We start from the raw sequence: 23,686 nt of genomic DNA, 5'->3' as shown, positions 1-23,686 counted from the left end.
GAAGAAGGTCCATGGACGGTGCGTGCAATAGAAGCGTGTCGTTAGACGTTGTTGGTCCAGGCTCACTCTGAGAGTAAAACGGCTGCAGAGCAGGAAATCGGTATGGGCGGTATGTGAGTACAACGATTTTGTCAGAGAAGATGAGACGAGGGTCAGGGTAAAGAGCATGAAGTATGTACACACCATTAGGTGCACTGCCCCCAGGGCATATCCTGGATGCTTTTGCAATATACTGTAATGTTATTGTGGACAGTGGTACAACCGACCCTGGTAAACATGATGCGCAAGGGTCGAGCGGAGAGATCAGACTGAGAGCAATAAACTAAGCAGGACGCATGAACTATATAGTCTACCTGGGTCTGAACAGAGCAACCCAAGTCAGGGATAAAGTATATGCCTTCTGGCCGCCTGGTCTTTCCTCCCTAGGCCCTGAGAAATAGTCACCAGGCAGACTAATAAGCTTGAGGGTCAACGTCGACAGAAAGAACATATTACCAGGGTTATTATTCACCTTATAATGCAGCGAGCCATATATTTCCCTTTAATTTGTGAGAGCACCTCATTTGGGACAGAAGAGGTACATGTTACAGGAAACAAGAGACGAAACATGGACTAAGCACAACAGGCTTTGGCCATCCTTTCGTCCCTTGGTTGCTGCTCGCTTGTCTCCCAATACCCCGGCGCAGCCCTTGCCATGCCCTCTCAGTTGCAGCTTGCAATTAGAGCTCATATCAATTTACGTCTGAGTCGTACCCTCGCATGGTGACATTCGAGACCGGGACTCCAGTGGGAAGAGTCTGGTCCTATCAAAATCCTCGTGCGCCGCGTTCTCATTTCAATGTGGGTTACACAAAATAATCGTACCCACCATGGCCCCCAGGGACATACCCATGTCCCCTCCTCCTTCCCCCCCTTTGCTGTGAACGAAAATGATATGCGCGCATATCTTTCTAATTGATGGGAAAAACGGTTCTCGACTCGCTTGCATCCTCATTGCGCCTTCTAGGAATGGAATATATATCATATCGCGAATATATTTCACGGATGTACCTTGACACTCCGCATGGGCTTGGCCAAAACCCTCTGTCTTACTTGCAGCCTGTCCTGCTGTGTATGCCACACCCAGGTCTCTGAGGCATACCGAACCTCTCAAAGGAATCCCAGGTCCATTGCCTGACAAAGAAAAAAAAGTTTAGGAACCCATATCTCAAAAGCACGGCCATGCGCAAAGACAGTTCTCATCGCGACAAGCAGGAAAGGCAATGGGGAAGAGATCGAAGTACAATGACAGAGGTACTTGAATAATCCTGCCGCCCATACTTCCACCCCTGAGAGCTGTATATCCGGCAACAGTGTGATACCGGCCTTCAATAATGACTAGTGTCATCGCGGTACATCTTTCATTACGGACGTGCGGAGAACCTTGAGCAACATTAGTACCATGGAGGTAGTGTAAAGGTACGCGTTTTTTTTTTTCTGAGCGCGACAGCAAGATTGTGCCCACGAACTACATTGTTTAGAAGTGGAAGAAGGTTTCCATAATAGATCCTGCAAGGGTCTGGTTAAGCCCTTTACTCCTCTTCCCCTCCTAGATCTCATACCCAGGGTTCCAGTAAAGAACACCCATAATATGGGGAGGGCTTCACGCATATTATTATGGATCTCATGCCCATACTTCTAAAACAAACTTTTAAAAGTACGACATGGAAGGGAATTTCTTTTGTGAGACTGAAAACCAGTAATACAAAGGAGGTAAGCAAAATGATCGCCGCTAGTTTCATGTTCATGCAGGTACGGGAAATAACAATATAAATACATTGCAATATATCGTTGGTTTAATACATGTATGTACATGCTAAGCACACACAAAAAGTTGTGTTGCACGGAATATGGTATAGTCTACTGGAGTACACCACTCATTCAAAAAACAGAAAAAAAAAAAATGTTACAACCCAACAAAGCCTCCCTGACTCTTTGGCCCGCACTAGTAAAGACGCACATCTCGCAACGTAGGGGTGACGGCGTGGAGCTCCTCGCGTTGGGACTCGTAAAAGTATTTGCTGAGATTGGTCGTATCTAACATGCATAGACGTTGAAGAACATGGAGACGCTTCAATGCTTCTGCCAGAATCTGTTCCTTGGCATCCATTACTTCATCAACTGGAGAGTTCTCACCGGCCATAATCGAGTTGGTGTTCTCGCCGACATCGTTTGATGAAATCTCGCCTGTCAGGGCATGGGATATGGCAACAGCAGCTGGTGTGGTTGTAGTCGCGGCGGCGACAGGCAGCGACAGGCAGCGACAGGCAGCGATAGTGGGATCGGCCAATTCCTAGCGAGCAACAAACAAGTACTCCAGTTGACTCAGCTTGCAAATCTCCTCAGCCAATACCTTGCGTCCTCTGTTTCCTCATACTGGGATGTGAGTACCATAATTCCCAGATATACTCAGCCAGGATTGGCCGCCATATCCGCGACTTGCGAGAGAGGGTCCTTGCTTGAGTAGATCATATGGTCCGGAGTCATTCCATGGGAAGCTACTCAGGTTTCGATACGAACTCGGGTTCCGACATGAACTCAGGATCGACAGAATAGCCTGAGCATCCGTATCCGTACGGCAGTCCTCCAAGCAAGTATTCCGAAGTGTCGGCGTGCAATGAGGCTCTAATTGCGCATCGGTGGTCCGTGCAGAGATATGGGTGGCAGCTTTACCCTCAACCCCCCTCCAGGAAGTGACATTTTTGAGCCAAAGAATGCAATCGCCTCATCGTCAAGGCCTGATCGACTGATATCCGCCTGGGAAAGAAGATCCAGGTCCTGCTGAATCACTGCTGCGAGACGCCTAACCCCCCCCCCCCCCCAAAAAAAAAAAAAAAAAAAAAAAGTCGGAAACACTGTTCGTTGAGGCTTTGGGCATTGTCTCAAAGTTTAATAGAGGGTCGATTTTTCTTGCCGCCAGAAAGTAATGGGGGGCGTAAATCCAAATCCACAATGTTGTTGTCACTGCCGCCGGTCAACTCCATTTGGGCCCTGAGGGCGACCTCGTCTGTAATTCTGGCACTGGTGCAGAAGTAAACTGCTCACGGTTAGGCTCCCGAGTCGCGTGCAGCATTGTAAAAGCATTCGGAGAAAGCGATTCTTGGTGGAGCTGTCAATCTGGAAGAAAAGCTCTCTGGATACATGATGATGATGCCAGATGTTTAACCCTAAGCGTAAAAATTGCTACGGGCTTGTCGGCAAAGTGGTCCATCTCCAAAGATGCGCAGCCATGGGCTGGCTTCGATGAAGTTCATGAAGTCGTCAATAAGTGTTGTTGGTCTCCATGTATAAACGCTTATCATGAAGCGAAAGACTCCTAAGGGTGATGAGGTTCCTGAGAAACTCAGGTTAATTCTGTAGAGATAATACTAGTTGTTCTCTGTTACTGGCAAGATGAGCTGAAGCTGATTTACGTTGAGGTCGTCTACGTTCTAAATTACTATAATAAAAAAGAAAAAGAAAAAGAAAACAGGTCTTTCGGGTCAGATAGAAACCTAAGGCAGTAGATTGTTCCTGATTCAGTTGTAGCTTCATCCAGTTAACTGTCCCTTTGCGTCGAGACCCATTCGTATTTAACGTTAAGTCCGTTTATTCACGATGGATTTATACCCTTCATAGGTGCCCTACCCTCACTATCTGCTATTTGCTACCTGTCTATCCTATCCCAATCCACCTATAACAACATCAGTTTGTTTACTAGCTCTAATGCTATTCAGATATTACTTGTCAGGAATCGCAAGGTAACTCATTTTTATACTGCTGGCAGCTAACGTTGATCCTGAAGGAAATTACCGGTCGCGAACGTATTCACCGGAAAAGTAGAAATAGTCATATTTTATGGTCCTTCAACTATGGTTTTATTACTAAAGTATCTTATTGGATAGATGGTTGCTACCTTTCTGCCCCAGGCAGATAAGAACTCAGCAACTAGATAAAAAGGCTGGGATGGTGCGCCAGGCAACAGCAGCAAATTGTTAAAAGAAAAAGAGAAGAAAAAGAAAACTACTTCCAAGGACCTACACGATCAAAAATATCATCCTTCGTAATAATGTGCTTGAAAATGACCAGCAAGCAGATATAAACCATATCAATCTTCTTAGACGGCGCTGTTGAAAACCAGGCGGTTGGGCGAACCGCGCAGGGAACCCTGGATGACGTTGGAGGTCGAGGTTTGGAGGAGCTTGTTGTAGACAGACTGAGCCGAGGTCAAGGACGAGTCAGAGCTCAAGTAAAGAGCGGCGACACCGACAACGTGGGGAGTGGCCATCGAGGTACCGGAGATAGTGTTGGTGGCATAGGAAGAGCCGATCCAAGCAGAGGTGATGTCGACACCAGGGCCGAAGAGGTCAACGCACTGGCCCCAGGACGAGAAGGTCGCGATGCGGTCGTTGATGTCAGAAGCGGCAATGGTGAAGCTTCCCTGGGCACCCGAGGGAGATCCGTTGCAAGCGTCAGCATTGGCATCGTTGCCGGCAGCGATGATAACGGGGACACCAGCGTTGTAGAGACGGGTCACAGCATCATCAAGAGCCTGGGACTTGCCACCACCTAGTAGAGACCATCGGAAAGATGTGTAGAGGTTAACATCCATAGGGGCCACTATCCGTACCAATCAAAGAGTACTGAAAGAAAGAAAGAGAGAAACTTACCGAGCGACATGTTGACAACAGCCTTGGAGCCAGCGGCGCGCTGGGCAACCCAGTCCATACCAGCAACAATACCAGAGTAAGAGCCAGAGCCCTGGGCGTTGAGGACCTTGACACCAACCAGCTTGACCTTCTTGGCAACACCATATGTGGCACCACCGATGGTACCAGAGACGTGGGTACCGTGGCCGTTCTCGTCAGTGTTGGCAGAGCCCGAGACGAAGTTAGCGCCCATGGTGGCGCGACCGCCAAATTCAGTGTGGGCGGTGTTGATACCAGTGTCGATCACATAAGCCGTGACACCGGCACCAGCCTGGTCCTGGTAGTAGTAGGGAGCACCACGGTTGTTTTGGCGCATCGAGACGCGAGGAAGGCCCCAAGAGGGAGGGTTGTTCTGGGTGAGGGCGTTGATGGTCACGATCTGGTCCTGCTCGACATAGCTGACCTCATCGGCAGCAAGGAGCTCCTTCAAGGCAGCGGAGTTGACAGTGGCGGAGAAACCCTGGATGGAGTTGTACTTGCGGCCGATGGTGGACTTGCGACCGCGACCGTTCTGGCGCTTGGCGATGGCCTCAAACTTGGGGACGAAGTCGCTGACCTTGTGTCCCTCCTTGAGGACAACAATGTAAGAGTCAGGGATGGGCTTGCCAGAGTTGCTCTTGAGCAAAGGAGCGGCATCCGAGGAGGCAAAGAGGGCTACGCAGGCGACGATGAGGAGACCAGAGTACTTCATGTTTACTTGATTTTTTTTTTAAAAAAAAAAAGGGATGAGTGAAGGTGGTTGATGTGCTTGTTGCAAGGGAAGGCTGGAGAGGGAGTAGATCGCTGAGGATGTGGATAAGGGATAAAAAAAAAGTGAGAAAAGCGCGTCGAGACGATTGCTTTTATAGCCGGGGGAGGGGAAGGGGAGCTTCTTGTTTTTGGGGGAGGGCGAGTATGCACAGAGTCGATCAAGACGAAGTACATGACCAAGACTGAACGACCGATGTAGGGGTTCAGTTACCCAGGGTTCATGCCATGCCTCTACCGCGCAGAGATCGCGATTGACCAGCAGCTAGGGACTGAGGGCGGCAAAAAGGCTAGACTGCTGAGCAGCATGGACACACCAACAAAACACGAATAAAACATACAGCGTTGCGATTGATGATGGCTCTCATGTTTGTGGATGCGTATATGTTTTATATAATACCCTGGGAAATGCATTCGCTGTAATTTAAGCGGATCTGGCTCAACCCGACATAGTAAAGTATTCATTTGTGCCTGCAGGCGCAGAGGACGTCTGCAATGCATGCGCAATAGTGCAGCAGTACATGCACATCAACAAACCACGGCTGGCGCGTCAGTGCGAGACCGGGTTATGGTCTATATGCAGTCCCTTCATCCACAGCACTCATCTGCAGAGTATTTCATTAAAAGCGTAATATTCGACTGCATACATTCAGAGCACTCGAATGGATGGCCGAAATGAGGTTGGAGTTGGACACGCGAAGCGCGGAGATCCATTTAGTCCTTAGGCGAGTGATAGACATTGAAAAATATGCAAGGGGCCAGCAACGACCGATGATGAATCAAGAGCAACCTGATAGCTACTGTTTTCAGAGGCTTGAAAAGAAAAGAGGGGAAGGGAGGAAGTGGCGCCAGTGGTGGGCTTGCGTGTAGTTACGCATGTAGAACGAAACCATATCTGAGGGAAATATGGGCCTGGAATGCCGCCTAGCCTGGTAAACATCATTTACGGAATTTTTGTTGGATTGAATCAACACGGGCTGGAAGATGGATATTCCATATCATATCGCCATCGTTTTCACAGCAGCGCTTTTTCCCTGGAGTTAGTCTAGGGAAAAGCGCGTCCGGGCTAGCAGTGGGCCAATTGGGTGAGATTTACTTGTTTTTGAATATGGTGGGGTGCACAATCAGGGCCCGGTCCTCAATCATCTACAAACCAAGAGACAAAAACAAACGGAGGATGCATGGGTCTGAATTAAACTTAGGATGTCGCAGAGGATCCCTCTGGTTATAGAAGGGGGTTGTGAGTAACCAGGCACGCCACTCATCGACAGTAAAAGGGCTATTTGTCTATTGCAAATATGGGTGTGTGATAAAGTGAAGGCAGACCAGAGAAATAAAAAATATCATAATGCAAAGGCTCGGTTCAGGTGCTGACAACCGACCCTCGAGAGACGGGTTACACGACTGACACGGTCCATGGACAACCAAAAAAAATGTCGACATCTGATGGGAATCGGGTCAAGGGAGCACCCCCATTGGCCATCTTAGCTGTAAATAGCTCACCACAATAGTGCGTGTTCCTTACAAGGTTGGCCATTGCCTCAACACCACTAACGACAGCATCCCGCAGCCCTGGAAGGACTTGTGTTGTTTAGTAACCTGCTTGCTATAGAGCTCAGAAAATGCATTTGCATCTTGTTTATAGCAAACACGTTACTCACGAACTTGTACTACGCTCACCCTTGCAGCGTGGTCTCCTGTTTACACACCTCGCCCTGTCCCTTGTCCCTGGTATAACACAACTGCGCGTGCCCATGCATTTTCCCTCAACCAATTATCCTTATTTCATTCTCGGGCGCCCAACATCCTAATTGATCCATCCAAGCCCATCTCGCAATCAAGATAATCTTTTATTGGCCCAATATTTTTGTAAGCATAGTCAAAGCATCCGTACAGGGCTCATCATGCAGCTCTTCCATGTCACTCCTCGAACGCAGCCAGCTAGCCTGTAATCGTCTTGATGCGAACTTCTTAACGAGATCCAGGGACTAGACTCTCCACGCCACGGCTCCGATCTGCCTGGGATGTTTACTGCATCGACTCGAACTATCATTGGTCATCCATCCATCGCCCCCGCAAGTCTTTTTTAATTTTAAACATATCCTAAGGGCCCTGCGATTTCTAGAAGAGTAGAACGAGAGCACGCCAGCAACAATCCCGGATATTCTGCGGCGTGCTGGACCTCGGCTCCTGATCACACGCTCTTCATGGTAGCGTCTAAAGCCCCCAATTTTTTTATGCGGCTCACCGGCTTACGATGCATATGGATCTTCATTGTCGCCTGAAAAACGGCGACATGCCTTTGACACCATCTGGCGTGCTACAAGATTGCCGAAAAATTGTCCTCCTTTCGGTCTCTGGGATGCTTGCTGTATTTGGGTACCATTCTGCTTCATTTTCTTTCGGGATCCACATAATCTGTTCGGGACACCGTGCCTTGGCCAGAGTTTTCTTGTTTGTGAACATCATATCGCAGGTTCACTGCTCTCGTCCATTTTATGTTTACGCCGCCACTAACCGAGGATGGATAACGTTTACAGATTATCGGCTGTCTATTTTTTTTTTGGCATAACTTTTATGACCCTTCAGACCGTCTTACGATGACATGAAGAGGCAACGAGCCAATAGTATTTCAATGCTCAAGGGAAAACCGCAAAGCTTGGGTTGAGCTATTCCTGGCACAGTGTCGTCATACTACTATTTTTCTTTAGGAAAACGCGTCTTCTGCGAAACAGGTTCTCTAGGTTGCCAAAACATGAAATGTCTGCGCTATCATCGTAGCCTTGAGCGAGGCCACACATACGACTTACGTGCCACGCAGTATTTTTTGACTCTAGGGTATGGGTTGTAGCATTATGGCTCTCTATGTTAGTCGGCTGTCGTCCTTGAGCCTAAACGTCTATAAACATAGCAATCCCACTGCATTCTAGGCAACTGTCATGTCTTTCGTACTAGGCTGTGTTCTTGTTGATGCCAGTCAATTGGCTGACTCCATCTACAGCCGCCTATCTTTATATCGTTATGGAACGGATTGGATAGTGCGCTTTGGCCGAGCAAGATCTACAGCCCATGGCTCTCCATAATGATTATGTAGGCGCAAGACAAAAATAGGGGGTCATTGAGCTATAGAGAGCATCAATGATGACCAAGATAAAAAAACCCTTAGTAGAGATTGTTCCGCAAAAAAAAAAAAAGAAAAGAAAAGACGCATAGCGTGTTGCAAGCAACACGCGTACCGTGACGCATAAGGACAGCTTCTTTATTCACAGTGCCTTGCCATAGTGTGACTGCCCTTCAGTAATCGCTGCTACGCTGTTCATCTTTCCACTGCTCCATATTGGTGTCGGCTCTACCATTTTTTTTGTCCCTATTCGATAAGTATGCTATTTGCTCTCTTCCCCAACAAGGGCTGAAGAGATTGACGCCTTCAAGTACCCTACCTTTAGCTTTCGTCGTCTTGACGGAGGAAATTTCTTGAGGACGAAATGATCACCTACAACAGCCCTTTCAGCCTGCGCCTGAAACGGAATGACAGCAATTAGTCGCCCTCAGCTCATAAAGCAGTTTATCGTCGCGGACAACCAATCAGTAACGAATTTTTCTGCAGCCTTCCCCCTATCATGTCGGCACATGCCCCCTGTCAAGCCTCATAGCGCGTCTTGACCGTCTCTCGCGACGAGTGCCGGGTCGACGGGCTGTTGGGTTGCACCGTATAAAGTGGAAGGATACAAGGAATAAGACACACGAAGTGGCTGTTATTTTTACTGACCCTATGGGCACCGCATTCATTATTTTTTGTTTCCATGGACAGGACGTTATGACCATGGCTCGCATGCTTGTGCCATGACATGGACCATAAACTGATCGCGAGATTTCATAAATCTGTTTATCGGCCACTTATTTCTTGCAGCCAATAAGCACCGATAAGCAGAAATCTCAATAAACAGAAACTTTAAGAACTGAGGCCGGCTCATCATGTCGCGGGGTGAAAAAAGCCCAACTACTGTTTTCTTGGTTCTTTTCTGAAAAGACACGACAAAGATGGATGGATTTGCTCACAGACCTTGGATACCAGCTCAAACCCTAATTCTCTAACTGTAATACGCCTTGTTCAATTATTCTGCATATTCTTGTATCTGATCCCCGTAAATGAATAAGATATCCACATAAGCCACTGGTGCTAATGCCTTGAGCAGCCTTTTTGATTGCTTGTCCCTTCTTCCTCAATTCGTCCCTCGCCCGACGCCTTTAATATCCCACATCATAACCATCAATCATCCTCGCCCTCGATTGTGCCCGTTGTATCTCCCTAACTTCATCCTACCACGACATAATACCTACGCTACACAGACGCTGCCCGCTATCGCTACTGTCTATTCTCTAGTTTCCTCCGTATCACATTAATTCACTCAGGTCGCCCTGACTCAGCAATATGGACAGATCTTACTTTGAAGACGCCCTTGGAGTCGTTCGACTCGTCCTTCAGAAGCGCATCAATCATGCTGCCCAAGTCTCACTCACAAACGGTAGCCTACAACTCACTATTGCCCAGTGCACACCTTCACAATCAATCATAACATATGGACTATCGAGACATATTGTGGTCCAAAAAAAAAGAGCTGAAAATATACCGTTACCCTGCCTCAACACTTGGCCAGTGAGTTAACATTCAGCAGATTTGCTGTCCGTACCTCAACCCCCCACTCGCCTTTCATTCATTAATGGGAATCCCTTTTAGCCGACTGAATCGACTTCTTCGAGTTCAGTCGTACTACATCCAGCCTTTGACTGAGAAATCCAGTCGGTCAAACTTAACTTTGCATCTCATTAATTTATTCCTTTTTTTCGAGTGGTGCTATGCTACATTGCACATTAGTAGATTAGTCTAGTTGACTAACTTTTATCCGCTTCTTACCTATTACTTGATGCTAGATATTCTATGCATCGCTGCGGGTCTCAGGTAGGAACCAGCAACAGCATGTCTGAGGCATTTGAAGTACATGTCTTGCAAAGGGTGTGGGTATCTCCATGTGGCAATGTTAAGCTGCTTTTTAGAAATGAGATTGCGGCAGAGAGCAGACCAGACATGTTTTTGTACCCCTCACAAATGATCAGAGTCCCCGACGTGGAGAAAATAGATAAAGGACAGAAACCCCACATGGTTGAATAATTGGACGAGATCCATGCCTTCACCATTTTTGGTCTTTATGACCACTGACACCAACAGCGATACCAACACCAACAATTCTAACGATGTCAACGGCGCCAATAGCAGAAGGGCGTAGGTGCTCTAGTAGTTGAAGAAGACAGAGGGACTAACATTCCTGAACAACTCTCAATGTCTCTGCTCTCTCCCTGCCTTAGATCTGCATCTTTAGTGGACCAATTATTCCTGAACGAGAACGATGTCGATAGGATCCAATCCATCTTTCACCATGTAGGTTGGCTCCTTTGTTTTCGTTCTCTATCTTTAATTTCAATTACGCCTAAATACAGGCATAAACACAAGCGCAACCACACAGAGCAGCACGCTCAGTTTTGAGTGTGAATGGACGCTATCAGCCCGTTTATCGATAAGCCAAACAAAACCATATCCGTCAACGCAATGGTCCGCACACATTATTGCACCATCATCCCAACAGCGAGTTTCGAAAGAAAAGATAGACAGACACGGTATTCTTCCACCAATTCCATGCTAATCTTAGTGGTCCTTTTCGCTTAATGATTTCTAATCCGTGCTGCATCCTCCTGCGCAGAATGCCCGAGAGAATTTTGCTCATGAATTACAGTTCTATTTTCCTTTACAAATCTTCCTTTACCGCGTCAATGAGTTCATCCAACCGGCGAGCCCGAATGCTCTGGTCCGAACCAGTAATAATTATAATCTACTCTAACGCTCATCTTTATCTCTTGCCCTTTGTCCGTGCACACTTGATGCCGATATAGTCTGCAAGATTCAATCATCTGGACCTGATGGCCATTGGCGAGGACCATGTCTTTATTATTCATCGCCAATTGCTTCTGCAGGATGTCTACGACTACCTCTCTGGATCGACCAAGGGCTTCCAGCGAGTCTTTGTCAATGTCGACTATCATCTATCCCAGCCTGAAATTGTAAGTACACCTCAAGTCATCGAGAGGCATGCCATGTACAACATGCATGACGCCTGAACGCTTACTCCCATTGTTGCTTTCTTACCGCTTACAGATGCCCGCAAATAGATACAAGGCCTTGGAGGACTACATTCGGGGAGTGCTTCTGCCTGAAGTTCAATACCGGATAAAGTCTTGGGATCAAGCAGAGCAGATATATCGCCCTCTTGCTGTACCAGACCGACTCTCGCTTGTGACACTGACAGGCTGGCTGCTGAGTTATCCTGTCAACTACGTGTTGCCGGGCCACGGCCGTCGGTACAGCAGCGGTGGAAGCTCGAGCTCGGAGGCTCTTTGTGACGAAGATGAGGAGGATGAGGATCAGGATGACGGACGAAACGCGCTCGCAAACCAGTCGTTGGTCGTTACTCGAGTAAAACTGCAGCCGAACGAGAGAATAGAGGGCCTGCCAGAGCATTGTCTACTCAGCTTCTCATATCCTTCAGAGCTGGCGGAACGGTGCATGGACAGATCATCTCCAACGCCGCCTTCACCGCTTTCACCCGAGATCGAAAGGGACGAGTACCGATTCGAGACAGCGGACCCCTCATCTTCTCCAGCCCAAGGAGATGTCAATCTATCGTCACGGCTGCCCAGCTCCGAATCATTCGACAAGAGCAGGCTGCTGCCGTTCAACAACGCGGACATTGACGCAGCAGGACGGGCGTTCCTGACACAGCTCCACAATCGATTCCAGAAGCAGAGCATCTGGAAGGCATGGGAAGTTGGCCAGCAGAAAGTAACCCTTCCTGTTGTGGCGATGTAGAGCGTGACCATCCATCGACATAGCTTCATTTCAGGTGCAGCATCATATGGTGATGATGTGGGACCACATATTCATACAACTTCCCTAATACTCCGCTTTCTGCAGACATATAAATACAAACAAACCTACATAGCAGAGTGCGCAATTATAATGCTAAGAAGCATCTATGCTCCCCAAGCATTCGGTTTTTTTTTTTTGGGTAAGATGCTCAAAGAACAAGAAGCTAAAGATAGCAACGTACACGTGATGGGCGCGTTTTCTTTATTCTGTCGATGGCTGCAAGAGAGAGAAGGAGTTGGGGCACGGAAGCCGCCCTTGGAGAAATGTGCGAGTCGTTCTTTGGGCAGCATCTGGCCATTGGTGTAGAGGGAGGGCCTACAGGGATACTGGGATACTGAGATCGGATGATAGATATATATATACTTTTCTTTTTGGACAATTCCAGGGGCACCACCTACTGAAGCATTTTTTACCTTTCCTTTTGTCTCCTTCATCTTTCAATCCTTCTCTCCATCCTTCCATCTCCCCGTGTACCCATACTCATCTTCATATCCACGCCCGGTATTCACATTTGTTTTAATACTCCTCCGCGCATTCTGCTTTCTTCCTTCTCCCTCTCATTCTCTTTCTCTCTCTTTGACTTCTCTTCTCCTACCTGTTGTACTGGACTGCCACCATCTTTTCCTTGGCAAGCCTCCTCGACACAAACCTGATTGATCCACTTACATCACCCGCACTCATAACAATGTCTGCATCAACGCCCGCTGTAGATCCTCGAGACATCGTCTCTGAAACCTTCTCGGCAGCTGCATCGGCAACTTCTTCGACAACACCCTCAACCCCTGTCCCAAGGCCCTCTATTGTCGCCTCCTCCTCTGCACCTGCTTCTGCACCTGCACCAACTCCAGCTGACGCCTCGAGTTCGACTGCAACCGTTCTCCCAATTAATACTACTCACTCTAACAATGTATCCACACCAACTACGGCAGCCATACCCGTCCGCAAGCGTACTCTGGCAGATTACAAACTAGGAAGGACCCTTGGCGAAGGATCGTACTCGACTGTAAGAATCGCTCATGTTCATTTTCTACTCCTTGTCCCGGTCCACGAATTGTACACCTCGTCCAACTCTTCGTGCGTGCAGTTGATCCTCTGACGCCTCTCGCGCGAAATGCTGGGAGGAGTTGGAGCACGCTCTTGATTGTTCCTGCCAACATATTTTATCTCTTCAATCAATCACACTATTCGGCACTATTCGGCACTACTCTTCATTGATTCAAACGTAAAACGCCAGACTACTATTCTTATCAGCGGCGACATGATGCATGCATCAGGACGACTCCGACACGAGCATGATTTCCTCTCTGTTCGCCAAACGGCTTTTTTTTTTTTTTTTTTTTTTTTTTTTTTTGCCTTCTCTTTTCTCAAAGCTTTTGTACCCGGTTTACGCCCAACGGCTCTCTTTGGTCATTCACCTCACTCAAATGCACTGATCGTTGCATGTCTTGAGAAACTTGCGACATTTTGATATTGGCGGAGGGGGGGCTCTGAAAGGGCAGTAGGGATGGCAGAGCAAACAACCAAACGAATGGTGTTTTCAGGGAACAAGCAATGTTATTAATTAATTGACCGACCGGATTCGTTGGGGTCTGTGCCCTGGAAGCGACAGATCGTTGAACATCCCCTTTTTCTACTCTAAAAGTTTGACATTTTCTTCCAATTAAACGCAACAATTAGGTCGTGGCGGCAGTGGATTTGTCGAACAAACGCGACTACGCGATCAAAGTCCTCGACAAGCGACACATCATACGCGAAAAGAAGGTCAAATATGTCAACATTGAAAAGAACACGCTTTACAAGCTTGATCATCCAGGAGTCGTCAAGCTGTATTCGACCTTCCAGGACAGCTCTAGTCTATGTAAGCAACCCGAAATAAGGCATTCTTGCTCAAAATCAACCCGTCTCATTCAATCCATGGAGAAGAGAGAAGCAATATAGAGCATGCAGGAGTAGGAGGAGGAGCAAGAGGAGGAGGATGATGAGCCCTGAGCATCCCATTTTATACATTTTTTCGGCATGTCTTCAAGAAAATATTAGGCCAGCATGGGATCCATTGAAAGCGCAAGATCGCGCGCTGCAATCGATAGAACACGAGGGGAGAGAGATAGGAGAATTTGACAAATGGAAATCGTGGAAATGGGCTGCACTAAGAGCAGGCAACATTGTATTTTCTCAACGGATACTGAGGGGCATGCACAGTTTCCCTGTTCGTATTTTACGAAATCGCGCTATCTAACCTACACAGTCCAGGAACGCTTCCGCTCTATGCATTCTTTCCGTTTTTATGTATCCTTGCCCATGCTGCTCTATACTACAGTTTGTTAAACATCATTATTCTATCAATCCTGGTTAGACTACGTCCTAGAGTTGTGCCAGAATGGAGAACTATTGACATTCATCAAGAAGGTACAGATGCTCCTTCGAAATGCTCATGAATTCAGTATGCGTGCACGCTGGTCTGCTCAGTACACTAACATTCGCATCACTATGGCTCGCTTTTTCGGTTTCACAAATAGCTCGGCTCCTTTGACGAAAACTGCACGCGTTTCTACGTGGCGCAGATTCTAACTGCCATAGAGTATGTCCACGGTCAGGGTGTCATTCACCGGGATCTGAAGCCAGAAAAGTAAGCCAGAATGCATTTTAATCAGGACTGGACCCCAATACTGACCGTGTCAAATGTAAAGACAGGGATTGAATTGCTCATTATATCGCGCTTCAATGGCAATAGTATCCTTCTGGACCACCGCATGTACATCAAGTTGACAGATTTCGGAACAGCAAAGATGCTGGAGCCATCAGAGGATGGGACAGAATCGGACAGGGCCAATTCATTCGTAGGAACAGCCGAATACGTGTCGCCAGAACTGTTGACGGAGAAAGCAGCATGCAAAAGGTACCAGGGATATTCATGCCATAAGCCGATGGCCTGCTCTAGGACATAATCTTACTGAATCTCTCTTACACTATTTGCTTCTAGTTCCGATTTATGGGCATTGGGCTGCATTATATACCAGCTCCTCGCAGGAAGACCTCCTTTTAAGGGATCTAACGAATATCAAACGTTTCAAAAAATTGTCAAACTCGAGTACTCGTTCCCAGCAGGTTTTCCAAAGACTGCCATGGATCTCGTTTCGCGTTTGCTGGTCCTTGATCCTAATGAACGCCTGGGTTCCAACAATTCGATCGACAAACTGAAGCAGCACTCCTTTTTCGACGGTGTGGAGTGGAACGAACTCTGGAAGCAGCCTGCGCCTAAACTTATGCCATACCTGCCACCAACGCCAGCTCATAACGCTGAGCCTCTCCGAAGCGATCATGATGCATGTCTCTGGGGTGTGAACCGTGCTGGAGAAACCTTAATGGTAGTCGATCCATTCAGGGAGCTAGGCGACAGCGGAAGCAGTGTTGATAACAGTGGTAGAAACAGCATGAGTGATTCGGACGAGGGATTGCATGGAGGCGCTGATGTCCTCAAACCCATAAAGCCTCCAGGTGCCACGCCGATATCTACAACTGCTCCCACGCACAATATCGCTACATCGACAGGAGCAGCACCAGTAGTTGCAACTACGTCGCAGAGCCTGCCAGAGCTGACCACACCCAATGGAAAGGCAGCTACATCAACAACGCTCGCTCGCTCTGAACATCCCCATACAGAGTCCGTGTCCAATGGAGCAATGTCCAAATCAACATCCTCTTCTGCAGTAGTCAGCTCGCCTGCCAAGCCATCTCTGACTTCGAACGGGCATACGAAGAGCAAGAGCAGTAGTAGGAATGCGTTTGTGGCTCTGTTCACACCAAGTCCTAAGCAGTCTTCCAGTAGGAAGCTGCTAGGTAAGAAATCCAAGAACAATGGAAACACGGGACACGAGCCAGCCGAGAGCTTGGATGGCACTACAAGGAATAACGGATCTAGAAAAGGAGATATCGTTAGAGAGAACTCGACTGTCTCTTTGGCGGTAACAGCCAGCGAGATCTCGGCCTATTCTAGGCGAGCACAGCTGGAACTCCAGGCAGAGTTGTCCCCCTGGTAAATCCTGTTTGATGACATCAACCAAGATGAATACCTATTGCCTTTTCATATGGAAGTGCGCATCCTGACCTATACTATTTGATTTCTTATTCCATTCATTCAGGCAAAGTTTCCTGCTGCCGACAGAGCTTATCATCTACCAAACACCGGTGCTGAAACGAAAGGGTCTGTTCTCCAGATCATGTATCCTGGTTTTGACCGATTTCCCGCGGCTGCTGTATTTCGATGACTCAAATCACTACTTTTCGCAGTTATTCAACAGCAACACGAACGATGCCTTCAGCTGCTGGCACCAGCAGCAAAGGGTCGAACAGTGGGAGCAGCTTGAGCATCAGCATCAGCAGCACTCTGTCCAACAGCAGCTTCAAGGGCTGCAGGTAGATGCCATTCCACATCCACAGCTTCATCGTCTATATCAGCACCCATCGCTGTCGCAAGAGTCCCAAAACCATCAACAACAGCAATTGAACGCCCTCCATCAGCCTTTGCATCATACTTCTCAGCCACGGAAAAGCATAGGAGGGACCGAAGCGGCAACCGCCGGCAGCGGGTTCTTGCTTACCAGAAACGGAAGCGGCAAGTTGCGCCATCAACACACTTGCAGCGAGCATATTCCAGGACATGGTCTCGGGCTCGATAGCATCTTACCCGAGCAGGAGGAAGAGGGTATTTTACAGACTCAGTCTGCGCACCGTACACCAACGCGGTCAGCCAGGGCAAGTCTTGAGCATCCGCCTCATCAGCACCAGCATCCTCATCCGACCCACTATCCTCAGCAGACCAATGGCCATAACAAGATTGATGTTGAGAAGCAAGCCTCGAGTGCTTCAGTATCGGAGCCAGTGAGCGGACTGCTCCAAGTCTCCGGCTCAGCTCAATCATCATCGACCTTGTCGTCCACAAGTGCAGCCCCTACTGTAGCTGGAAACGCTACAGCTACGTCTAGGGCTAACGCGACCCTGTCAACAAATGATCAGACTAACGGCATCTACGACATTAGCAGTAGCACTGGCAGCAAGAATAGCAAGACTTCATCTGTACCAGCAACAGTATCGCCAGCAATTATCAAGGCCACCAAGAAACAGGCCAAGCTGCGCGGAGAGATCCTGTTCACGGCCTCTGTGGTGTCAGAGGTCAAGGGCAAGAAGTGCTTCTTCATTCATACCACCAAAAAGAGCTATTATTTCGAAGAGTTGGGCCAGGAAGGGGATGCGAAGCGGTGGGTTAAGGTGTTGGAGCGGTGTATGGAAGAGTGGTTTGGCGAGCGTGGTGTTACTGGTGCTGCTGGTGCTACTGCCGACAAGGGTCGTCGGCATTCGAAGCAGATTCTGCAGGGGGCATAGAGTTATATATTTCCACACGTGTTAGGAAATAAAGTCAGTGGCTGCAAAAATAAACGTGACGTCGTATCTATTATTTTCATCCGTGTCGTATCGGGTTCGACACAGGCAGACCAACGCCTACTGGCAGAAAAGACGCCCATCAGATCGGTTCCTTGAATCCCGCTTCTTTGTCTCTTCAATCCCCATCCACTCCTCCCGCCATCATGTTCGCTACTCGTGCTCAACCCGTTGCCTCGGTGCTCAGGTACTACCAATCACCATACTCTCCACTCACTCTTTCTCGCCAACCTTGACTTCCACTGAAATTGTCATTTTCATCATCCTTGTCGCAATATCCACTCCTTATTCACCTGGAGGAGAACAAATATAAATACACGCGCACGCATAAGCGCATACTCTGTTACCAACGGATCGATCCAAGCCGACATGACTTGGCATTTTTACATCAATTATTCACCTTGGACTTGTAGAGATCGGGATCATTGAATCAACCATTCGATATAACCACAAGTCGTTTGCCCTGAAGCGACACGCTTTTTATTTATTTCTTCTCTCCAACGCCCCTCTGCTTTCCTTACCTGGAATTACTTGGAATTACTGTTGGCGACAATGGTTGCTGTTGTTGCTCGATATCACGACAATTAATCGCGATGATTCTTCACAACACACCCGACATAGCGCCGGTGTCCAGACTCGCAACATGGCAACACTTCGTGAGAGTAAGTTGTAACAATTATAAATATGTCCAGATTGACGATCGGTTGTTGTTCACCCGCAGACCCGCAGACAACTAATATATTGTTTACTGCACATTATTGTGGAACAGTTCAGATCCGTTTGAACTCCATCAAGAACATTGGCAAGATCACCAAGTCCATGAAGATGATTGCCTCGACCAAGGTCAACAAGGCTCAGCGTGCCATGGAGACTGCCCGCGTCTACGGTAGCACCTCTTCCGGTGCGTTCTATACTCTGTTTTGATACTCAATCGGATTCAGGACGGCGAATTGTATGGCGACGCTAACGTATTGAAAATTGCGTGTGATATACAGCCATCTACCAGAACGCCAACACCGTTCCTCTGGAGAACGACAACCAGTTGTACGTTGTCTCTTCCTCTGATCGTGGTCTTTGTGGTGGTATCCACTCCTCGGTCGCCAAGGCCACCCGCAAGTTGATTGCAGCCTCTGATGCCAGCAACGCTGGTGTCGTCGTTTTGGGAGACAAGGCTAAGAATCAGATGACGCGTTCCAACCGTGCCGACATTCAGTTGTCCTTCAACCAGATCGGCAAGGCGATCCCCACCTTTGCTGAGGCCAGCGCTGCCGCTGATACTATCCTGTCCGCTGGCATCAAGTTCGACAATGCCAGCATTGTCTACAATAAGTTCGAGTCGGCCATTGCCTACGAGGCGACCCCTATCCGTACCTATTCCATCGATGCCTTGAAGTCCTCTGGTAAGTGTTTATACTGGCTTATGTGTATTTTAAAGGCATTGGTCCATTTGCTAGCTCACTGACTCTCAATTACTTTTATATTTGTTTTTAAACAGAGGGTTTCACTGCCTACGAGTTGGATGAAGAGGTCTTGGAGAACTACAACCAGTTCTTGTTCGCCAACAACATTTACTGGGCTTTGGTTGAGGGCCACGCCTCGGAGATGTCTGCTAAGCGCAATGCCATGGAGAACGCCACCAAGAACGCTGGAGATATGGTTGACCGTTTGACCATGACTTACAACCGTACTCGCCAGGCTGCCATTACCTCCGAGTTGGTTGATATTATTACTGGTGCCTCTGCTCTGTAAAGGAAAAAAAAGTGTGGATTTACGAATATCTTTTCAACGCGCACCCATCCTTCCACCAACTTCAATTGATACAGAAGTTATCATAAAAGCCAACTGAAACGTCCCTCTCTCCTCTTGCCTACATTGTACACGGATCTCATTTATTAAAAAAAAAAAAAAAAAAAAAAAAATCGTTTATAAAGTCTGGCGATTTGTTTCTATTTCTGAATTTGAGGTGTATGTAATCTATGGTTTTGTTTGATCATGGCATAGTCGTCAAAGGATATTGAATGCCTAGGACATAAACATGACTACAAGGCCAGGTAGTTCATTTTGGCGCATTATTGACGCCGAGAGGAGTAGAAAGTCGAACGTACTGTGGCAGTGCTGCTGAGTCCATCATTTTAGTGTGCGTACCCCTGAATGCAAATGCGCCATGAATGACTTGAACGCGCGCACACTCAAACCCAATTGAGGCCCATAAAAATAAGAAGTGCGGGAGCTCTGGCCTTTCACACATCTGCTTTTTCTCCCTTCCTTACAACATCAACACGTTCCCACCTTCCCTCCGTCCCCTCTTCGTCTTCTCTCAAGTTCATCTCGCTACTGTCGAAAAGACAACAGCAGAATGACAAAGTCCATGAGGATCGAGCTCGAGGGCGGGTTCATCGGTAAGTGATACCGACCTCCTTTGCCACCATTTTTAATGTATTGCCCCTCTAATATCATCTAGCTGCCCTTGCCGGTCACGACAATATCAATAGGCCAAAGCAGCGACCCCAAGGCGAAGAGGCTCATGTTCCCCTGGACAGGAACGCAGGGGCCTATCATCAACGGAAAGCTTATTGTCAATCATCGCGACGACCTCACATTCAAGGCGCTTACCCTGACCTTTACGGCAAAGATATCATGCAGTTGGTCCGAACGTAAGTTCACCTTTTGCCCACATACATGTCTTCAAAGGATGATTGACTGAGGCCATTTTTTTGTGGGGTGCATTAGATCGACTGGGCTCGACTGTACATTACTCCGCCAAAAAACCTCTCCTGGAAAAGAATTGGGTATTCCTAGCAAAGTCGGACGCAAAACTCCACCTGCTCCACGCAAACCAGACTTATACCTACGACTTCCAGCTGGCGCTACCGGTCAATCTGCCCAATTCGTTATCCATGAGCACAGGGAAAACAGAGTATTTGTTCACAGCCAACTGCAAACGTTCCGCCTTTCAAACGGATCTCTACGCGGATCAACTGGTCGAGATCTACCAGTCCTTACCATCTGCACATCCACACTGTATCTATCCACTCCACCAGACCGCCGACTTTGAAAATGCGTTGAATTACTTGGTCCAGATCCCTCGAAAAGCATTCCATCATGGAGCCGTAATCCCCATCACGGTCAGGATAAACCCTCTCCCGGGCACTGGAGCACGGTGGCGTGTACTCAGTATGGACATGAAGATCAAGGAGTACTTTTGGTTCATTTCGCCAGGCAAGGGCATGAAGCACGAGAAGAGAACGCTGGTCGAGTCTTCGCAGGGGAGCGGTAGTTGGCCCGTACAGACAAGCCCTGTGGAGCGGACACTTTCGATCAGCGTGCCGGCATACAACGTGATGTCAACAGTCGATACGGAAGTCATCAAGTGTACTCACAGGCTGAAGGTTCTGCTCACGATCGACATTAACGGATCGTCTAAGAAGATCGCGGTAGACTGTAAGTCTCTAGACAGATGAATACATGTACGATCGCAACATGAGTTTGATTAGTTGTATTAACCATCATGTAATACGTCCTACGAACCAGTCGATATCTATATTCCAGGACCATTCCCACCAGGACAAGGACCGGTTGGTGCGACCCCTCAGCAGCAGCCGCAACCACAACTGCAGTATCAGCAGGTACCGATACAGCCGTATGTTCAAACACAGGCTCAGCATCAGATTTTACAGCAGCAACCAGTGATTCAGGGGGTTCCGTACCCGTCCCAACCACAACCACAATCGCAGCCGCCCCAGCCTCAGCAGCAGCAATATCATCATATGCAGCCAGCGGCGCAACAACATCCGCCACTACCCGTCTCCACGCAGCAGCAATACTCAGCACAGCCCTATCCAATGCCTTTACAGACTTCCATCATAACTTCCGCTAGCTACCCTCTCTCGGCCCAAACACCCACGACGGTTTTTGCACAGACATCACCCTTGTCTCCTCAGACATCGCATCATACCCAACAGACCTCCTTCCCAGCCCCACCAGCGCCATTACCAGCTACTCCAGGCAGCACACCAGGCATGTCCGCCGCTACGGCAGCGTCTCATCCATACAGTCAAGGATATCCTACGCCAACAGCGTCTCACACTTATCCCGTCGCCACATCATCACAGGGATATCCGACTCCAAAGTTGCCGTCTATGCCTTCACCAACAGTTCCAACTTATCCCTTGCCACCTTCGCCCGTTCCAGGTTATGTACCATCCCACTCTACAGCAGCACCACCTTCTGGGCCAACATGCGTGGCTATGTCAGTGCCTCCGCCTACGCTGGCTGCGGCACACACCACGGCTGCTGACGGTTCATTTTCCTCTCCGGGAGCACATCCTGGAACACCTGTGATGGCCTACCAGCATCAGCACTATCAGGCTGCAACACCTAAGTTTAATTCTCCGAAGGTGTTAGGTAATGGCCCACCGCCGCTTCAGGTGGACGATACGATCAAGGTGTCTGTCCCCAATATTGATGACTCCATCAAAGTGAATCTGGACGACATCAAGATTCCTTCGACGCCTTCTACCCCTGCCACACTAGCGGCTTCGAGCCATTCAAAAAATCCGCAGCTGAGACTTTCGGCCCATGGAGGGTCGGCAGGGGAGATTCAGCAGCAAAAGCACAGTAGTGATGCCTTTCTATCGTTTTCAGCAGTGCCCACACAACCACATGCACCACATGCGATCAAACCCGAAGAAACGGATGATAGCCAGTTCTCTTATAAACCCCCACCACCGTCTCTGTCGACTGCAACGGTAACCACAACAGTAACCGTACCAGCAACTAGGCCAGCAGCTACAACAGCAGGAACAAGTTCGACAGTAAATTCTGCATCGACAGTGAATATAGTGTCAACCTCCGCGGCATCGCCAAACCATAACTCGAATCCGTATGCTGTTGCAGCAGCAGCTGCTGCAGCGACGAGTCAACAGCATGATTTATCTCACCAATTCAGCCAAATGGGTTTTACTGCTCTTCCCCCTCCTTCCACCCCAACGTTTTCATCTGCAGCATCTCCCACTCCAAGCTATACACAACCACCGTCACCATCGGTTCGTCCTGGTATTTCATCACAAGTCAGCATGTCTTCGTATCCTAACCAGTTATCACCAGTGTCGGCAGCAGCGACGGGAGCAGTTGTTGCGAGCCAGCAGTACCAGCAACAGCAGCAGGTACCGCCACCACCATCTACACCAACATCATACCATCCTTCAATGCCCTCCATGCTCCAATCTCAAGGACAGCCGCAGCCGCAGCCGATGTACCATCAACAACAACAACAACAACAACACCTACAACAGCTACAGCGGCCACGGCCGCCTCCAAAGCAGCAGGTCTGGATCCCAGTGTACCAGACACTGAATGGCAAGACATACGTACAATACAAGCCAGGCGCATGAAGGGAGCTTGGCGCCAAGACACCTTCTACATTCCTTTCCTTCGTCGTCAAACAGACTAGACAAATTCGTTTCTTTTATAATCAAACCCTCAGCGTCTGGTAAGCAAAAAACAAACAAACTAGCAACTAAAAAGGAGAAACCCCAGCGGAAGTGATGGACCACAACAGCTGTGGCAGATGCATGGAAATGATTCTATTGGTTTTGTTTGAAAACAGAAAGAACAAAGGAGGACCAAAAAGGAGAAAACCCAAAGACCCTTGCGGGTTCAAAAAATGACGTTCTGACACCAACTAGCTTGCGGCAGTGTCGGGCTAGTGTGGCTGAGTGCCAATCGCAAGAGGCGCACCAATCAATAGTCGTGCCTGAGGGGTGCGGACGAACGGAAAATGCGCGCTGTGACGCGA

General features: G+C 48.3%; 6 protein-coding genes across 6 annotated transcripts; 4 read left to right on the top strand and 2 right to left on the bottom strand.

Annotated features, from left to right (window-relative positions):
- Positions 1–1,795: 1,795 nt before the first annotated feature.
- On the bottom strand, positions 1,796–2,795 carry BC939DRAFT_489069 (uncharacterized protein). Its single transcript, XM_051559405.1, has 2 exons — positions 2,713–2,795; positions 1,796–2,332 (listed from the first exon to the last, which is right to left on the bottom strand). Exons 1-2 carry the CDS (start codon positions 2,737–2,739, stop codon positions 1,985–1,987), a joined length of 375 nt encoding a protein of 124 aa, XP_051417223.1. The 5' UTR covers positions 2,740–2,795; the 3' UTR covers positions 1,796–1,984.
- A 1,084-nt stretch (positions 2,796–3,879) lies between these two features.
- BC939DRAFT_405869 (serine protease) lies at positions 3,880–5,520 on the bottom strand. The gene is made up of 2 exons (XM_051552841.1): positions 4,689–5,520; positions 3,880–4,587 (listed from the first exon to the last, which is right to left on the bottom strand). Exons 1-2 carry the CDS (start codon positions 5,416–5,418, stop codon positions 4,136–4,138), a joined length of 1,182 nt encoding a protein of 393 aa, XP_051417222.1. The 5' UTR covers positions 5,419–5,520; the 3' UTR covers positions 3,880–4,135.
- Positions 5,521–9,703: 4,183 nt separating this feature from the next.
- BC939DRAFT_436355 (uncharacterized protein) lies at positions 9,704–12,519 on the top strand. Its single transcript, XM_051553583.1, has 5 exons — positions 9,704–10,000; positions 10,407–10,434; positions 10,839–10,911; positions 11,421–11,588; positions 11,683–12,519. Exons 1-5 carry the CDS (start codon positions 9,907–9,909, stop codon positions 12,391–12,393), a joined length of 1,074 nt encoding a protein of 357 aa, XP_051417221.1. The 5' UTR covers positions 9,704–9,906; the 3' UTR covers positions 12,394–12,519.
- A 619-nt stretch (positions 12,520–13,138) lies between these two features.
- Positions 13,139–15,716, top strand: BC939DRAFT_391706 (kinase-like domain-containing protein; the record flags this gene model as incomplete). The annotated part of the gene is made up of 6 exons (XM_051551977.1): positions 13,139–13,456; positions 14,131–14,311; positions 14,807–14,859; positions 14,970–15,079; positions 15,185–15,349; positions 15,434–15,716. Coding segments are annotated over 6 exons (1,110 nt in total), but the record flags the coding sequence as incomplete, so codon positions are not given.
- A 2,227-nt stretch (positions 15,717–17,943) lies between these two features.
- On the top strand, positions 17,944–19,807 carry BC939DRAFT_436348 (ATP synthase F1, gamma subunit). The gene is made up of 5 exons (XM_051553582.1): positions 17,944–18,076; positions 18,511–18,551; positions 18,659–18,790; positions 18,885–19,289; positions 19,385–19,807. Exons 1-5 carry the CDS (start codon positions 18,036–18,038, stop codon positions 19,636–19,638), a joined length of 873 nt encoding a protein of 290 aa, XP_051417219.1. The 5' UTR covers positions 17,944–18,035; the 3' UTR covers positions 19,639–19,807.
- Positions 19,808–20,096: 289 nt separating this feature from the next.
- BC939DRAFT_148581 (uncharacterized protein) lies at positions 20,097–23,576 on the top strand. Its single transcript, XM_051550206.1, has 4 exons — positions 20,097–20,288; positions 20,382–20,543; positions 20,620–21,330; positions 21,421–23,576. Exons 1-4 carry the CDS (start codon positions 20,246–20,248, stop codon positions 23,280–23,282), a joined length of 2,778 nt encoding a protein of 925 aa, XP_051417218.1. The 5' UTR covers positions 20,097–20,245; the 3' UTR covers positions 23,283–23,576.
- Positions 23,577–23,686: the final 110 nt, after the last annotated feature.

This window comes from Gamsiella multidivaricata (genome assembly GCF_025024155.1).
Source record: "Gamsiella multidivaricata strain RSA 2152 chromosome Unknown BC939scaffold_3, whole genome shotgun sequence".
In the NCBI taxonomy this organism is placed as follows: Eukaryota; Fungi; Mortierellomycota; class Mortierellomycetes; order Mortierellales; family Mortierellaceae; genus Gamsiella; species Gamsiella multidivaricata.
The sequence above is the reverse complement of the archived record's forward strand: the minus strand, read 5'-3'. Positions and strand labels throughout refer to the sequence as shown.

Bases quoted from the DNA above. Each gene is read 5' to 3' on its own strand.
- BC939DRAFT_489069 (XM_051559405.1), bottom strand. From the start codon at position 2,739: ATGTCACTTCCTGGAGGGGGGTTGAGG. The intron at 2,333-2,712 runs GTAAAGCTGCCA...GTTGCTCGCTAG, and splicing joins TTCCTGGAGGGGGGTTGAGG to GAATTGGCCGATCCCACTAT.
- BC939DRAFT_405869 (XM_051552841.1), bottom strand. From the start codon at position 5,418: ATGAAGTACTCTGGTCTCCTCATCGTCGCCTGCGTAGCCCTCTTTGCC. The intron at 4,588-4,688 runs GTAAGTTTCTCT...GGTCTCTACTAG, and splicing joins TGTTGTCAACATGTCGCTCG to GTGGTGGCAAGTCCCAGGCT.
- BC939DRAFT_436355 (XM_051553583.1), top strand. From the start codon at position 9,907: ATGGACAGATCTTACTTTGAAGACGCCCTTGGAGTCGTTCGACTCGTC. The intron at 10,912-11,420 runs GTAGGTTGGCTC...ATGCCGATATAG, and splicing joins TCCAATCCATCTTTCACCAT to TCTGCAAGATTCAATCATCT. The intron at 11,589-11,682 runs GTAAGTACACCT...TACCGCTTACAG, and splicing joins ATCTATCCCAGCCTGAAATT to ATGCCCGCAAATAGATACAA.
- BC939DRAFT_436348 (XM_051553582.1), top strand. From the start codon at position 18,036: ATGTTCGCTACTCGTGCTCAACCCGTTGCCTCGGTGCTCAG. The intron at 18,077-18,510 runs GTACTACCAATC...CACCCGACATAG, and splicing joins CCCGTTGCCTCGGTGCTCAG to CGCCGGTGTCCAGACTCGCA. The intron at 19,290-19,384 runs GTAAGTGTTTAT...GTTTTTAAACAG, and splicing joins CGATGCCTTGAAGTCCTCTG to AGGGTTTCACTGCCTACGAG.
- BC939DRAFT_148581 (XM_051550206.1), top strand. From the start codon at position 20,246: ATGACAAAGTCCATGAGGATCGAGCTCGAGGGCGGGTTCATCG. The intron at 20,544-20,619 runs GTAAGTTCACCT...GGGGTGCATTAG, and splicing joins ATCATGCAGTTGGTCCGAAC to ATCGACTGGGCTCGACTGTA. The intron at 21,331-21,420 runs GTAAGTCTCTAG...CCTACGAACCAG, and splicing joins TAAGAAGATCGCGGTAGACT to TCGATATCTATATTCCAGGA.